General features: G+C 41.1%; 1 protein-coding gene across 1 annotated transcript in view; it reads left to right on the forward strand.

Annotated features, from left to right (window-relative positions):
- The window catches only part of LOC128656815 (tyrosine-protein kinase SRK3-like), a 93,473-nt gene that overhangs the window by 63,767 nt on the left and 11,166 nt on the right, over positions 1–18,540 (forward strand). Inside the window, 3 exon segments of the mRNA XM_053710979.1 lie at positions 12,255–12,345; positions 12,348–12,410; positions 13,750–13,881. Of these exon segments, the coding sequence (XP_053566954.1) occupies positions 12,255–12,345; positions 12,348–12,410; positions 13,750–13,881 (286 nt within the window).

Raw genomic sequence — 18,540 nt, forward strand, 5'->3', positions numbered from 1 at the left:
TGCCAAAACAAGGGAGGTCACAATCTAAAGTTAGAGGGTAGCAGATTCAGGAGAAATTTAAGGAAGCATTTTTTTACAGAAAGGGTGGTGGATTCATGGAATAAACTTCCATTTGAGGTGGTAAACACAAAGCCTGTAAAGGAATTTAAAAATGCCTGGGACATGCATAAGGCTATCCTAAGGAAAAAGTAACATGTAATATGTGTAGACTGATGGGACATGCATAAGGCTATCCTAAGGAAAAAGTAACATGTAATATGGGTAGACTTGATGGGACATGCATAAGGCTATCCTAAGGAAAAAGTAACATGTAATATGGGTAGACTTGATGGGACATGCATAAGACTATCCTAAGGAAACAGTAACATGTAATATGTGTAGACTTGATGGGTCATGCATAAGGCTATCCTAAGGAAACAGTAACATGTAATATGGGTAGACTTGATGGGACATACATAAGACTATCCTAAGGAAACAGTAACATGTAATATGTGTAGACTTAATGGGTCATGCATAAGCTATCCTAAGGAAACAGTAACATGTAATATGGGTAGACTTGATGGGCCTTTTGGTTCTTATCTACCGTTAAATTCTATGTTTCTAATGTGGTAGGGAATTTAGTAAATTGATACAAATGAACGAATTTGTTAAATTTTGTTTCATTTTTCGAATGTTGCAAAACATTCGCCCAACCCTACCAAATATGTTAAAGCTTTACAGCTCACAGTTAATACCACCAATGTACATTCAGCCAAGAAACAATTAAAAACATAATTTATGTAAGAACTTACCTGATAAATTCATTTCTTTCATATTGGCAAGAGTCCATGAGCTAGTGACGTATGGGATATACAATCCTACCAGGAGGGGGCAAAGTTTCCCAAACCTCTTAATGCCTATAAATACACCCCTCACCACACCCACAATTCAGTTTAACGAATAACCAAGTAGTGGAGTGAAAAAATAAGGAGTAAAAAAGCATACAAAAAGAGGAACTGGAAATAAAATTGTGCTTTTTATACAAAAATCATAACCACCATAAAAAGGGTAGGCCTCATGAACTCTTGCCAATATGAAAGAAATTAATTTATCAGGTAAGTTCTTACATAAATTATGTTTTCTTTCATGTAATTGGCAAGAGTCCATGAGCTAGTAACGTATGGGATAGAAATACCCAAGATGTGGGAGTCCACAGAAGAGTGGGGAGGGAGGGATAAAATAAAAACATTTTATTTTTTTGTGGATTTTCAGCGGAAATAGCTAAGTCTTTCTTATAAATTTCACATAAATTTCAAGAAAAAACTTAAATCATAAGCAGAAGAATCAAACTGAGACAGCTCCCTGAAGAACTTTTCTACCAATGACTGCTTCAAAATTAGCAAATACATCAAAATGGTAAAATTTAGTAAATGTATGCAAAGAAGACCAAGTTGCTGCTTTGCAAATCTGATCAACCGAAGCTTCATTCTTAAAAGCCCAAGAAGTGGCAACTGATCTAGTAGAATGAGCTGTAATTCTCTGAGCCGGAGACTGTCCCGCCTCTAGAAAAGCCTTGCGAATCAAAAGCTTTAACCAAGATGCCAAAGAAATGGCAGAGGCTTTCTGACCTTTCCTAGGACCAGAAAAAAAAAAATAGACTAGAAGTCTTCCTGAAATCTTTAGTAGTTTCGACATAATATTTCAAAGCTCTTACAACATCCAAAGAATGCAAAGATCTTTCAAGAGTATTCTTAGGATTAGGACACAAGGAAGGAACAACAATTTCGCTACTAATATTGTTAGAATTCACAACCTTAGGAAGAAATTTAAACGAAGTCCGCAAAACAGACTTATCCTGATGGAAAATCAGAAAAGGAGACTCACAAGAGAGAGCAGACAATTCGGAAACTCTTCTAGCTGAAGAGATAGCCAAAAGAAACAAAACTTTCCAAGAAATTAGTTTAATATCCAAAGAATGCATAGGCTCAAACGGAGGAGCCTGCAAAGCCTTCAAAACCAAATTAAGACTCCAAGGAGGAGAGATTGATTTAGCATTAGCAACAGGCTTAATACGAACCAAAGCCTGAACAAAACAGTGAATATCAGGAATTTTAGCAGAGATTTGTCCCTTCAAGGTACTTGCAGACAAACCTTTATCCAAATCCTGAAGAACTGTAAAATTCTAGGAATCCTAAAAGAATGCCAAGAGAATTTATGAGAAAAACACCATGAAATATAGGTTTTTCTTCTTTGAAACAGACTTACGAGCCTGTAGCATAGTATTAATCACTGAGTCAGAGAAAACCTCTATGACTAAGCACTAAGCGTTCAATTTCCATAACTTCAAGTTAGCAATTTGAGATTCTGGATAGAAAAACGGCCCTTGAGACAGGAGGTCTGGCCTTAAAGGAAGTGGCCAAGTTTGGCAACTGGAGATCCGGACAAGATCTGCATGCATACTAAAATCTGTAAGGCCATGCTGGTGCTATCAGAAACACATGAAATTGTTCCAATATGATCTTGGAGATCACCCTTGGAAGAAGAACTAGAGGCGGAAAAATGTAAGCAGGTTGGTAAAACCAAGGAACTGCTAACGCACCAACCATCTCCGCCTGAGGATCCCTAGACCTGGAAAGGTACCTGGGAAGCTTCTTGTTTAGATGGGAAGCCATCAGATCAATTTCGGGAGACCCCACATCTGTACAATCTGACAAAATACATCTTGATGGAGAGACCACTCCCCCTGGATGTAAAGACTGATGACTGAGATAATCCGCTTCCCAATTGTTTACACCTAGGATATGTATCTCAGAAATTAGACAGGAGTTGGATTCCACCCAAGAAAGTATCCGAGATACTTCTTTCATCGCTAAGGACTGCGAGTCCTCCCTTGATGATTGACATATGCCAAAGTTGTGATATTGTCTGTCTGAAAACGAATGAATGATTCTCTCTTTAATAGAGGACAAGCCTGAAAAGCCCTGAAATAGCACGGAGTTCAAAAATATTGGTAACCTCGCCTCTTGAGGATTCCAAACTCCTTGTGTTGTCAGAGACCCCCAGACAGCTCCCCAACCTGTGAGACTTGTATCTGTTGAAAAGCGTTAGTATAAAATATAAAACTTAACCTTTATTGGTTTAATAAAATAGGACATGCAGATAATTTAACAAGCAGAGATGGGGCACCTCTGGCTGGCAAGGCTTACGTGTTTCGGCATAGCCGTAATCATAGCATACTGAAGCCAGCCACAGGTGTGCATTATATACATAATTGAAACAACACCATTGGTTAAAACGACACATTGTAAAACAACACGCCCAGAGTAGATTTTAACCCCATACATCCTGGGGGGAAGAGCCGTACAACTTGAAAAAATATATTTGATATTGTATCTGATACAAAGCAATGAAACATGTGAACAATATGACAAGATTTGTAGCTATTTAAAAAATGCATATGTACACGTTAATATTTATTAAATAGACTAGTCACAAGAAACCCATAGCCCATAGCTTGTATCACTGATCAATTGATAACAGACCCTATTTCTAGCTGCTAATATGTAAATAAATATAATTATAAGTCTGTATGATTTTATTACACCACCACCGTAGTGCTAATGTGTTTTATTGTTTTATTGTGTGAGTAAGCGCATGTGTGGTAGGTCAAATATAATAAGCTCAAGGGTAGCTTTGCACCACAGTATATGAATGCACTGTGCTTATCAAGTTAAGTTGAATTAAGTTAAACTCCCCGCACATGCGCATACACACAGATGGACAGACAAGTAAATAGGGAGCATACCACATACTTAAATATGTATGTGCAACATATGTAAGCACATCACAAAGGTACATAGATATACATGAGGCAATTAACTGCATTGGTAATCCCTACTAGAATGTCTATATTTAAGGATATATAAATATTATTGTATGGCAACATAATACTACTACCTATCTAATGCAATATGATTCCACTATACCCGAATCAGGGGGGAAACAAAGGGGTAAACATATATATATATATATATATATATATGTGTGTGTGATCCATCAGCCTTTATAATAAGACTGGGAGGCATATGCACTAGATTGGAGAGAGGTAGGGAATGAGAAGAGAGAAGAAGAGGAAAAGGGGAGCGAAGGCGGAATTAGAAGTAATGGACTATTCCCAATAATTTATAAGATCGAACTCAGAGTTCAGTCCTTTTGGAACTCTGGTTTCCATCTTAAAAATCCATAGCATCTCTCTCTTGGATAATGCTACTTCCTGATCACCCCCTCTTTGATCTACATACCATGTCAATGGGCTACCAGGAGAAACAGGTTAGGTCTTTTATGTGAATCTGAGCAAAATGATGCACCACAGTAGTAGTAGCCTTGCCCACTCTGATGGTGGACAGGTGTTCTATAATCCTAGTTCTAATATCCCTGGTGGTGAGCCCAATGTATTGCTTGCCACATACCGTACAGGTTATACAATAGATAACAAAGGTAGCAATTGAGGCAGAAATTGATTTCAAAGGATTTACCGGTCACTGAGGAACGAAAATGATCTGACATAATTATATAATCACATGCTCCACATCTGAGCTTCCCACATCTGTAGGAGCCCTTGCTACTAAGCCAGGCACTCCCTTGTGAGACTGATTTTGGCAAGACCGTAGGAGATAGGATATTACCCAGGTTTTATTACGTCTGTTACGATGTTTGGAGGATTGTTCTGTGCAGCCTTGGGACACGCCCCTGGTGGGCATAGGTACACAGTTACCTCTGTAAAAGTTCCGGCTGGACTGCGGCAGCAGTGTATATGTGTGGGAATATCGAAGGGTCCTGGAGCGATAAAGAATAGTACGCCGATGTATCAGCAAGGCGGTCCTTCCCCTCTAGGATATGATTGGTTTCCCAAGTCTTGGAGTCTAAGCAATAGAGGTGAGACTGTATCGCATTGCCTATATTATACCCCACACCACTAGTAACTCCGATCACTTAAGAAAAAGACTGTCCGAGTTGTTCCTGTTGCACCATACCTATATTGATGCTGTTGTGAGACGGGACGATTTTAGTATTCATTTGCTTAGTTTTGTGGTCCCCTCATCCCCTCTCTGTTTTGGTATTTATTTAAGCGCTTCAGGCACGCGCTGAGGGGTTCAGTACCTAGCATGCAGGGCTATCTTGCAATGGACGATCAGAAGCATTACTGTATTTTTCTTTACAACTGATAGAGACTGGGGTGAACCGGATACAGAGCTCTCGAGGATTTTTTCAACTGACAAAGCATACTCCTCACTGGGAGAAACTTTTTGATGATATGGAGAAGCTTAAAATCAGAAAAATAAAACTACAAGGGGAACATTTGGTCTATGATATAAATAGATTGAATTATGCATTGTCCCAAGGGGGTAAGAGTAAATAAGTACCCCACATTTGACACAAATGACTCTGATTTTATAAAAGCTTGGAATGATGATATTGACAGAGAGCATGTGATCTGAAACACTTTCTAATTTTACTCCTATTATCAAATGTTCTCAGTTCTCTTGGTATCTTTATTTGAAAAAGCAGGAATGTAAGCTTACATTTTTTTTAAATTTTCAACATCTACGATACAGAATCATCCTCTTTCTGGTTTTGACCTGATCGAGGATCTAAGGTTTCTGGGAAAGGTCTTTTAAGCAATTGGATTTGTTTTTTTAAACATAAAGAGGGGTCTTCTAAGCCTGGATCCCATTTAATCCAGCTTTAAAATGGAGTTTTCTTTACCAGCTTCTAACATATGGCAGATTTAGAGTTTGGCGTTAGCCGTCAAACCAGCGTTAGAGGCTCCTAACGCTGGTTTTGGGCTACCGCTGGTATTTAGAGTCAGTCAGGAATGGTCTAACGCTCACTTTGCAGCCGCGACTTTTCCATACCGCAGATCCCTTACGTCAATTGTGTATCCTATCTTTTCAATGGATCTTTCTAACGCTGGTATTTAGAGTCGTGGCTGAAGAGTGAGCGTTAGAAATCTAACGACAAAACTCCAGCCGCAGAAAAAGTCAGTAGTTAAGAGCCTTTCTGGGCTAAACACCGTTTATAAAGCCTCTTACACTACTGTGCTCTAAAGTACACTAACACCCATAAACTACCTATGTACCCTAAACCGATGGCCCCCCCACATCGCGCGCCACTCTATTAAAATTTTTTAACCCCTAATCTGCCGCTCCGTACACCGCCGCCAACCTACGGTATCTCCTATGTACCCCTATCTGCTGCCCCTAATACCACCGACACCTACATAATATTTATTAACCCCTAATCTGCCACCCCCCGCTATCGCTGACACCTGCATATTTTTTTTAACCCCCTAATCTGCCGCTCCGTACACCGCCGCAACCTACATTATACCTATGTACCCCCTAATCTGCTGCCCCTAACACAGCCGACCCCTATATTATATTTATTAACCCCTAATCTGCCGCCCCCCAACGTCGCCTCCACTAACCTACAATTATTAACCCCTAATCTGCCCGACCGGACCACCACCGTACTATAATAAATGTATTAACCCCTAAAGCTAAGTCTAACCCATAACCCTAACACCCCCCTAACTTAAATATAATTTAAATCTAACGAAATAAATTAACTATTATTAAATAAATATTCCTATTTAAAGCTAAATACTTACCTGTAAAATAAATCCTAATATAGCTACAATATAAATGATAATTATATTGTAGCTATTTTAGGATTAATATTTATTTTAAGCAACTTTTAATTATTTTAACCAGGTACAATAGCTATTAAAATAGTTAATAACTATTTAATAGCTACCTAGTTAAAATAATTACAAAATTACCTGTAAAATAAATCCTAACCTAAGTTACAATTAAACCTAACACTACACTATCAATAAATAAAATTAAATAAAATACCTACAATTACCTACAATTAAACCTAACACTACACTATCAATAAATAAAATTAATTAAAATACCTACAATTACCTACAATTAAACCCTAAACTCTACACTATCAATAAATTATTTAAATACAATACCTACAAATAAATACCAATGAATAAACTAACTAAAGTACAAAAAAATAAAAAAGAAATGTTACAAAAAATAAAAAAATATTTACAAACATTAGAAAAATATTACAACAATTTTTAAACTATTACACCTACTCTAAGCCCCCTAATAAAAAAACAAAGACACCCCAAATAAAAAAATGCCCTACCCTATTCTAAAATTAAAATAGAAAGCTCTTTTACCTTACACAGCCCTGAAAAGGGCCCCTTTGCGGGGCATGCCCCAAAGAATTCAAGCTCTTTTGCCTGTAAAAAAAAACATACCAATACCCCCCCAACATTACAACCCACCACCCACATACCCCTAATCTAACCCAAACCCCCCCTTAAATAAACCTAACACTAAACCCCTGAAGATCTCCCTACCTTGTCTTCACCACACCGGGTCAGATCTGTCCAGAAGAGCCTCCGAAATCTTCATCCAAGCCCAAGCGGGGGCTGAAGAGTGACGTCCATACTCCGGCTGACGTTTGGATCCAAGCGGCGGCTAAAGAATTCATCTTCGGGCAGAAGGTCTTCATCCTATCCGGGCAGAAGAGTCGATCCGGACCGGCAAACATCTTCATCCAAGCCGCATCTTCTCTGTTTTTCCCATCCGATGACGACCGGCTCCATCTTGAAGACCTCCGGCGCGGATCCATCCTCTTCTTGCGATGTCCTAAGTCCGAATGAAGGTTCCTTTAAATGACGTCATCCAAGATGGCGTCCCTCTAATTCCGATTGGCTGATAGGATTCTATCAGCCAATCGGAATTAAGGTAGGAAAAATTCTGATTGGCTGATGGAATCAGCCAATCAGAATCAAGTTCATATCCGATTGGCTGATACCGAAACAGCCAATAGAATGCGAGCTCAATCTGATGGCTGATCGGATCAGCCAATCGGATTGAACTTGATTCTGATTGGCTGATTCCATAAGCCAATCAGAATTTTCCTATCTTAATTCCGATTGGCTTATAGAAATCTATCAGCCAATCGGGAATTAGAGGGACGCCATCTTGGATGACCGTCATTTAAAGGAACCTTCATTCGTACTTAGGACGTCGCAAGAAGAGGATGGATCCGCGCCGGAGGTCTTCAAGATGGAGCCGGTCGTCATTGGCTGGAAAAACAGAGAAGATGCGGCTTGGATGAAGATGTTTGCCGGTCCAGATCGACTCTTCTGCCCGGATAGTATGAAGACTTCTGCCCAAAGATGGAATTCTTTAGCCGCCGCTTGGATCCAAACTTCAGCTGGAGGATGGACGTCACTCTTCAGCCCCCGCTTGGGCTTGGATGAATATTTCGGAGGCTCTTCTGGACAGATCGGGACCCGGTGTGGTGAAGACAAGGAAGGGAGATCTTCAGGGGCTTAGTGTTAGGTTTATTTAAGGGGGGGTTGGGTTAGATTAGGGGTATGTGGGTGGTGGGTTGTAATGTTGGGGGGGGGGTGTTGTATGTTTTTTTTTACAGGCAAAAGAGCTGAATTCTTTAGGGCATGCCCCGGCAGATTAGGGATTAATAATATGCAGGGGTCAGCGATAGCGATAGCGGGGGCGGCAGATTAGGGGTTAATAAATATAATATAGGGATCGGCGGTGTTAGGGGCAGCAGATTAGGGGTACATAGGGATAATGTAGGTTGCGGCGGTGTTCGGAGCGGCAGATTAGGGGTTAATAATAATATGCAGGGGTCAGCGATAGCGGGGGCGGCAGATTAGGGGTTAATAAATATAATATAGGGGTCGGCGGTGTTAGGGGCAGCAGATTAGGGGTACATAGGGATAATGTAGGTTGCGGCGGTGTACGGAGCGGCAGATTAGGGGTTAATAATAATATGCAGGGGTCAGCGATAGCGGGGGCGGCAGATTAGGGGTTAATAAGTGTAAGGTTAGGGGTGTTTAGACTCGGGGTACATGTTAGGGTGTTAGGTGCAGACTTAGGAAGTGTTTCCCCATAGGAAACAATGGGGCTGCGTTAAGAGCTGAACGCTGCTTTTTTGCAGGTGTTAGGTTTTTTTTCAGCTCAAACTGTCCCATTGTTTCCTATGGGGGAATCGTGCACGAGCACGTTTTTGAAGCTGGCCGCGTCCGTAAGCACCGCTGGTATCGAGAGTTGAAGTGGCGGTAAATATGCTGTACGCTCCCTTTTTTGGAGCCTAACGCAGCCCTTCTGTGAACTCTAAATACCATCGGTATTTAAAAGGTGCGGGGGGAAAAAAGCATGCGTAGCTAATGCACCCCTTTGGCCGCAGAACTCTAAATCTAGCCGATAGAGCTTTGGAAAACTATCCCTAAAGTAGACAGGGCTATTTCCACTTTAGCTAAACATACTACTTTTCCTCTTAAATGGACACTGAACACAAATTTTTTCTTTCGTGTTTCAGATAGCGCATGCAATTTTAGGCAACTTTCTAATTTACTCCTATTATCAAATTTTCTTAATTCTCTTGGTATCTTTATTTGAAAAGCAAGAATGTAAGTTTAGAAGCTGGCCAATTTTGTGTTGTTCTTGTTGATTGATGGATAAATTCACCTACCAATAAACAAGTGCTGTCGGGGGTACTAAACCAAAAATTGGTCGCTCCTTAGCTTAGATGCCTTCTTTTTCAAATAAACATAGCAAGAAAAACGAAGAAAATTTTATATCAGGAGTAAATTAGAAAGTTGCTTAAAATTATTGCATGCTCTATCTGAATCATGAAAGAAAGAATTTGGGTTCAGTATCCCTTTAAGGATAGTGCTTTTATAAAAAAAAATATGGATAGGAAGCTGGACTCTTTTTATAGGAAGGCTCTTCAGCAAATGGCTTTCCTTTTTTAGGTCAGCAATTAGTATTACTTGTGTTGCTGCAGCCTTTACTTTTTGGTTGATTGCTTATCAGTGCAGTTTTTAGATGGATCAAGAGCATCTTTCGGGAATCAATTTTCCAAAGAATTCTCTCTCTTCTCTTACCAGGATTATATTCCAAGCTGTCATAGACTCAGTTTCTATGAGACTATCTTCTACAGGCCATTGGAGACTGAAGTTACTGCTTATTCTATTCTTCAGTTCTTTTTCCCTTCGTAGTTCTTTGCATGAAGATAACAGCATAAGAGGCTATTCCATTGGCTCTGTTTCACATGAGGCTTTTTTTCAGCTTAGTTAGTGATGCAGGGATCATACTCAGCATTCTCAGAAAATCTTTCTGGATTTCTAAGCAAGACAAGTCCAGGTTTTTTGGTGGATAAATCTTCAGTACATTGTCCTAGGGACATTGTTTGTTCATCCAAATTGGACTATAATCTTAACTAACACAAGTCTTTCAGGTTGAGATGTAGTCTTGGGGTCTCTGAAAGTGCAGGGAGTTTGGTGTCCTTGAGAGGAGAGGGTACCTATAAATGTTTTGGAACTCCATGAAATCTTCAAAGCCTTTGTTGAAAATAAACTTATCTGTGTTTCCAATCAGAGTGGTGGATTTCTTCTATCATAAAGAGGGAACTTGCTGTTCTCTAGTGATTAGGGAGGTGTCCTAAATTATATTCTGGGCAGAGACTAATCACTGTTCAGTTTCGGGAGTTAATCTAGAAGTTGTCTATCAGACTGTGGATTGATTAGGTCTTCCAGAAATAAATCTAATGCTTCATGGTTGAACAGCAAGCTCCCCAGATATTGTGAGAGGTTCAGGGAAGCTCATGCAGAGATTGTGGTTGCTATAGTAGCTCCTTGGTTGTTTTGTCTGGCTTACATCTTTTCATCTCTTGTTCTGTTACCCAGAGTGATAGCGTGGATCAAGCAGGAAGTATCATCAGTAAATCTGATTGCTCCAGCTTGGCTTCACAGAACTTGGTTTGCAGATCTAGTGCAGATGTCCAGGTGTCCTCTGTGACCTCCTAATCTGCCCCATCACCTTCTGTCTCAAGGGCTGTTTACTTTTATCAAATTTGACGCTTTGATTCAGGCCCATAATCCTGCAACAAAGTTGGTTGGGAAGACTTTTTATTTATTGGTGTGTGAAGTATGGTTTTAGCTGACACTCTTTTACAATACCTTGAATTCTTCAGTTTCTTCATATTTTGGGTGGTGTTAAGGCTTTGCAATTCTATTTGAAAGCTACTTAGGATTTTAGGCAATCCTCTTGTTTGTTTGTTATTTTTTTCTGGTTTTAGAGGTCACATGACAAACGTTTTGTTGGCTTCCTCATTGAAGCTATTGATTCATAAACATGGTTGGCTTCCTTCGTAAACATTAAACTGCTTATTCTACTAGAACAGTTTCTTTTTCCTGGGCTTTTTAAAATTAGGTTTCTGTTGATCTCATTTGCAAGGCAGCTACTGGTCCCTACCAGTGTTGTCTACCAGGGAGCGTTCCTGCTTTATAAGCTGAAGGCTGCATGTTTGAGCACAATTATGGGTGCTGATTCTTCCTTTTTATTCTATTTGCTTTTCTGTAGTTGCTTTTGGTAGGAAAGTCATTTAAGAAGTAGCTTCCGGACATTTGATTTAAAGCTATATATAATTAACCATTATTTTTGTCCTGCCCTCATTACTCCCAGGAATAATGGCTTGTGGACTTACCTGATGGAATACAATTTCTTAGTGGTGAGAGGACCACATAGACCTGCCCAATTTGTTTACTAGATTTTAGTGGCACCCTCTATTTATCCAGCTCCTTTTTACTTGCTCTTGCCCTTTCCTACCTTTCTTCTTCTTGGCTACTTGGCTATGCTTCAGAATGGTTTACCACTGAGGTGAGATGGTGTTTTTATGGGCTTATTGGAGTTTTGGATCTTTTTTCCTCCCCCTAGTGGCCTGGAGCTGAATTCCCCAGAAAAAATGCTCATGGACTCTCACCACCATTATTTATTTTTTATATCAGGTAAGCATAAATTATATTTTGTGTCCATGAACATTTGGAAATTACCCTGTAAAAGAAACCTATTTTTAAAGACAAATTTCTATTAGTTTAATCACATTTAATCAGATGCTTCTGCTATATCATTTACATAATTTTAGCATTGTCATCCTACTCCAAACATAAAGCCTTCTGGATTGAAATGCTTTAGACAGCTAAGCCATGATCACTTATATGCAGTGGTTTTGCACAGACATTGGGATTGATTAGAATGGCAGCCATAGGCAGTCTTGGCTACATAACCACTTAAACAATGGGTATCCATATTTCTGCCCTGCCCAGCTGCTCAGTGAATGTGACAAATCAGGCTGTCTCATGTTGTCCCAATCAGATTTCTCAAGGAATGGATTATATGGAGAAGCATAATTGTGTTCACCGGGACCTCCGAGCAGAAAATATCCTTCTGTCAGCCATGATGTCCTGTAGATCGGAGATTTTGGTTTGGCTCGTTTCATGGATAGTAATACATCCATCCAGATAACAGCAGGTAATGTTTTATTCAACACCTTTAGCTACTGGTTAACTATTTAATATTTATAGTTCATAATTCCAAAATCCAAACTTTTTAATCAATATTTTTAAATAAAATTAACAAGAACTTTACTATTGTTCCCTTTTGTCTTTGCTTTTTGTGTTATAAAATGCAAATGATAGTATATATTTTATTTAAAACAACAAATATTACCTTTCTAACTACAGATCTATACTATCTTTCTGATGGTATTATGTATACAAAGGTATTAATATGATATAAATTACCTTTAGGTTGCATATAAACTGTATTATGACATGTAAATATTGTGAAAATGACATAAGATACTTTTTGTTTAAACTTGTTTCCATCCCCTCTCCAAACTGTCCCATTTTACAGATGCAAATATTCCAAAATCCAAATTATTCCCATATCCAAACCTTTTCCCGGCCCAAGCAGTTTGGATAAAGGATTTTTCTACGTGTGTGAGCGTGTGTATATATATATATATTTATATTTTATATTATATTATATATATGTACATATACCTCCTTAATAGGCACAGCACTCAAGTATTTGCCCTGAATGTCTTCAACATATGTTATGGTGCAGGTCGCTCACAGGGTTCCTGCTTCCCTCTACATGTACAATTCAGATACTTTATTGGTGTAACACAGCTTCAATACAGATTAAAAAATAGCTACATTTCGTGCCCACCTAGCCCAATAAAGGATTTGAACTGTGGAAGGAAGTGCTGTCACTATGTTTTGATATATATATATATATATATATATACATATACACAGAAGCAGGGAGCCAGCACTCTTTTCACATCCAGCTGCCGGGGTGCGCTTCCAAACAATCAAATATTCGCACATTAAAGAAGGCACTCTCCGTTTACATAAAGCCGTTATTGATAAACGTTTTCGGGGTCTCCCCCGTCCTCAGATCAGATATATATATATATTAAAAAAAAAAATCAGATCAAAGGATGGTTTGTAAGGTTAATTAATTAACATGTCAAATTCTTAAAAGACACCATATGCAAGTCATGATAACAGGTTTATATAAAACAAATAATGCATTCCGTAGCTGAACCATTTAATTGACTGGATAATATTCAACTAATTTGTACCATACAGGTCTCTAAACAATGTCATTAACCAATCAGAAGAGTTGGGGAGGGATTCAACCTTTGACCTGCCACCCTATTCAAAATCATGATTGGTTACAATGATGAAGCTATGTTTTCTATGGTACAATTAGTGGGAGTATATTGTTTTCATGCTGAAGTGACACAGAGTAGAGTATACACCAGTGATGGCTCTTACTCACATTTCATCATTATGTACAGATACCAGGATTCCCATGAAGTGGATGGCACCAGAAGTTTTTAAGTTTCAGAAATACTCCCATAAGTCTGACGTTTGGTCTTTCGGTGTCTTGCTTGTTGAGATAATGACTTATGGAAAGATGCCTTTCCCAGGTGAGATATCAATCCCTTATGTTACAATCTTTAATCCTCCAACATAAATAAAATGTCCCAGAGCTCAACTCAAGATAACACGTTTAACCCCTTAGCTATCACAAAAAGCTGCAGTGCCGAAGAGTTGAGGATATGTTTCTTTACTGCATGTTTTTTAGAAAAGCTAAATATTCAGCTTTTTGCTAATGTTGAGTCACCTTCCAGCTCATCAGAGTTCCTGCGCAAAAGCACAGCTGTGCAAGTGAGTTTATTTGCTTTGGTTCCTTTCTGACCAATCACACTGCTGTGCTGAACTAAATCTGGGCAAAACAAAAATTTATAAACACACACAAATATAAGGAATATATAGGTATCATGGGGTTTATTCAAGGCTGTTTCTGCACATTTTTCCACATCAGAAAAGCAAAAGATAAAAGGAAAAAAGTAAAACGTATGTTTGGATGCATTTTAGATTTAAAGGGAAATAAAACACTAGTTTGATTTTAATTTAAAAGGTTTAAAGGGACATGGAAACCCACATTTTTTCTTTTCATGATTCCGATAGAGAATACAATTTTCAACAACTTTCTAGTTTACTTCTATTATTTAATCTGCTTCCTTCTCTTGTTATCCTTTGCTAAAAGGTTTATCTAGGCAAGTTCAGGAGCAGCAGAAAACCTAGGTTCTAGCTGTTGATTGGTGGCTGCATATATTTATAGATTGTGATTGGTTCACCCATATGTTCAGTTAGAAACCATTAGTGCAATGCTGCTCCTTCAGCAAATGATACAGAGAGAATGAAACAGATTAGATAATAGAAGAAAATAAGAAAATTGTTTAGAAATGTAGTCTCTATCTGAATCATGAAATAAATTGGGTTTCATGTCCCTTTAATAGAGCAGAGTAAAGCAGCTTGGTAATATACTTTTTTATCTTTATCCTGTGCTATCAATTAGACTTCCTTTCCTTATCTCTTTAGGTAATAAAATAAATTAATTATGTATAATATAACAACTGCATTATTTATCTTTCCCTTCTATCTGTAATTTAACACTGCATACTGCAGACTTCACAAGCCTAGACCCTGCTACATATCTGCCCCTAACTGTATCAGGCAGACAGGACAAGTAAAATGCAGGATTTTTAAATTGAGCTGATTTGTTAATCAATTGCAAGTTGTTTATGTCCACTTTAACTATAAATATCGAGGCGGAGCCTGAGGGAGCGCCATGTAGGACGCAAAGGCAAACAGCTCCGTGCACAGAGTGTGATCTAATGACCTAAATAGATCACCATTACCCACTAAAAGGCAGATAAGTGAGGGGAGTGAACGCTGGGTTCCCCACACTAGATCCGACTGCGGACTACAAACACAAACGGCAGCTTTAGCTGTTACACGCTCCCGGAGCTGAGCCGGGTAGGAGACCAGCCGCCATCTTTAACAGCCACCGAGGAAGGCCTGACTCCTAGAATGACATACCGGATGTAACGGGTACCAACCGGATACCAAGGGTTAACACCAGGGAACAATGTCCTGCATAGGGAATCAGCAATCACAACCCAGCCAGTTTTCAGGGTTTAAAACAGAATAACACTTTATTTGAAGGCAGCACACAGATTATACAGGTTTTTGACCCCCCCCCCCCCAGATGGGGGTTGAAAGAATGTTGTACATTAGATAAAAGGGAGAAGACGCCCTTGACATGATACAATAGGATTTATTACTTAAACACTTCAACCACAGGACACTCTTGACTCTCCTTATCACTTAGGCGTTTCTCTCTGGGGGTGATCAAACAATAGAATGCTAAGCATTAATTAGATTGTAGCTGGAGCCAGCCACCTTGTGGTTAGAAAATAAAGTTAAACACTTTCAGTCCTGACCCGAAAACCGAGGGTCTGTCCACAAGACAACCTTTCTTACGTTATAGTCCAGAAGTGGCTAGGTTTGCCACAATGCTCCCCCAGAACCAAGCCGCCATACACAGTCTGATTCCCAACGGATCGGCTTGGGGATGTCCGGGCGGGCAACAACTTTCGGCTCAAGTAAGCTACGGGGTGTTCTCCGCCATCTGCTACCAACTTGGCTCAGTACTGCCCCCCACCCCAAACATGGAAGCGGTCTCTTCCCGGAGGGACTGGGCTTGGGTAGTCACAGGGTTAACATTAGCGGGATCCATGGACAGATAGGCAGAAACCAAGGGGGGCCCAAGTCATTTCCAAGGAGAACATCAGCAGGTAAGTCCTTCTTGACCCCCACATTCACAAGTCTAGCGCCCACTCCCCAATCCAAATGTACCCTGGCAACAGGTAGGCGGAACACAGTGCCCCCTGCTACCCTCACAGCCACAGTGTCCTCCAGTGTGCTGTTTCTCAGGCACCAAGTTCTCTTGCAGCAAGGTCTTGGTAGCACCAGTATCCCGTAGACAACTGACCTCCTTCCCATTCACTTTAACCCGTTGCCGGTTATTCCGGTGGGCAGCTTGCACGGGGTCTGCTTCATGTAGGCTGCCCCAGCATTCTGTGGCCCGCTACGTAGAGGCGGGCCACAGGCTGAGGATTATGTGGGATTCCGCCAGCGGGTCTTCTCCAGGACTGTGCTTGATTCGCTGCATTTAGGGGACACTCTGGTCTTTTGTGCCCTAGTTGCTTACATCCAAAGCACCGAATAGGTTGTGGATAGCCCCGCGAATTGAACCGGGGCTCTCTGAGGGTAGTTCGTGGCCGGAGCCGTGTGGTATAGCGGTGCGCCGGGGGTTGGTAACTGGCAGCTGCTGGGGTGACTGGGGGTCTGTACTCCACTCTAGCAGTGGGCAATCGGTATACTGCCTCCCCCTGCCCCCTCGTACTGCCACGGATCCGCAGTGGGTGCTGTATCCGGCACCAAATGGGGAGCTATCAGGGTTTAAAGTAGCTCCCGAAATCCCCCGAAGTCCCTGGACCGACATCACCTCATGCAGAATTCCCAGGGGTTCCTCGGCCTTGGGTGCTCAACACCTCATGAGCGGCTGGCTCCGTTTGGTAATGGTGAGCAGCCGACCTTGGGGCCAGGTTCTGTCTGACCTGGTTCCAAGCTTGTCTGCTCCGATTTTGGGTGCAACTCACGTGCCATATGTCCCCCACTGCTTGCAGGTGTGGCATTGTATATTAGCCCGTCCGTTGTTAGGCTGTAGTCCATGGTGCCTTCCTGGCATCAAAATGCTGGTCTGCTAATCTGGCTGCTTCGGTTAAGGTGAGGGGTTTTCGATCTCTCACCCATTCTTGGGCTTCTGGGGACAAGCCGTTAAAGAATTGCTCCAACAGCATCAGTTGTCGCAATTCTTCCATGGTGGGTAGCTTGGCTGGCCTGTATCCACCCCTGAGATGCTTGATCCAGCTTGTGGGCCCACTCTGCATGGGAATCTCTTTCTGGCTTGCGCAGGCCTCTAAACTTGCGCCGGTATGCCCTCTGAGGTAATGGCATATCTTTCCAAGATCGCTCTCTTCACTTTAGCGTAATCCTTGCTGTCCTCCCTGGGTACAGCGCGATACGCTTCCGCTGCCCTACCGGCTAGCTTGCCTGCTAGCACCGGCAACCCATACGGACTGCTCCAAATCATGTAACTCGCACAGTCTCTCAAAATCCTGTAAATACCCTCAATCTCATCCTTCTCCTCACAAAACATTTTAATATGCATGGTATGGGATTTTGGGTCTTACTGGGTTGCTGAGTGCGTCCAAATGGATTCTGCTCGGGTGATGCATTTCCGTGGACTGTGTGCCATCACGTACTCCTGCACATCTGCCAATTACCACGGATAGCATATCCGTGGTACAGGTTGGGGTAAAAATTCCAGCCTGGTCCTCATTTCCCTCTGGTATAGGGTCTCCTCCATGGCTGCTGGAGGCGTAGCGCTGCGAGCTCTGTCTCCCTCCATCAGCTCAGCAATTAATATAGCCTTGGGTTTGCTGCTGCCTATCTTTCCCCTGGCTTCTAGCAGTTCCTTTTACGTTTGTCTCTTTAGCTTAGAATAATCCATCTCCATCACTTCGGTCCCCTTGGTACTCCTTCCATCTTAGTCAGTATTGTAGTAATCCCCCTCTTCCTGAGGTTACTGGCTTGTGTAGTTGCTCTTCTGGGCTGATAAGGTCATTCCGTCGCTTGCCACCAATTGTTACGGTACCCAACCGGATACCAAGGGGTTAACACCAGGGAACAATGTCCTGCATAGGGAATCAGCAATTCACAACCCAGCCAAGTTTTCAGGTTTAAAACAGATAACACTTTATTTTGAAGGCAGCACACAGATTTATACAGGTTTTTGACCCCCCCCCCCCCCCAGATGGGGGTTGAAAGAATGTTGTACATTAGATAAAAGGGAGAAGCGCCCTTGACATGATACAATAGGATTATATTACTTAAACACTTCAACCACAGGACACTCTTGGACTCTCCTTATCACTTAGGCGTTTCTCTCTGGGGGTGATCAAACAATAGAATGCTAAGCATTAATTAGATTGTAGCTGGAGCCAGCCACTTGTGGTTAGAAAATAAAGTTAACACTTTCAGTCCTGACCGAAGGGTCTGTCACAGACAACCTTTCTTACGTTATAGTCCAGAAGTGGCTAGGTTTGCCACACCGGACCTCTGCCGCAACCTACCAGGACAGCACTTGCGCTGTGGACTGTACTCCGGACCGG

The sequence above is a fragment of the Bombina bombina genome, chromosome 4, assembly GCF_027579735.1.
Source record: "Bombina bombina isolate aBomBom1 chromosome 4, aBomBom1.pri, whole genome shotgun sequence".
NCBI lineage: Eukaryota > Metazoa > Chordata > Amphibia > Anura > Bombinatoridae > Bombina > Bombina bombina.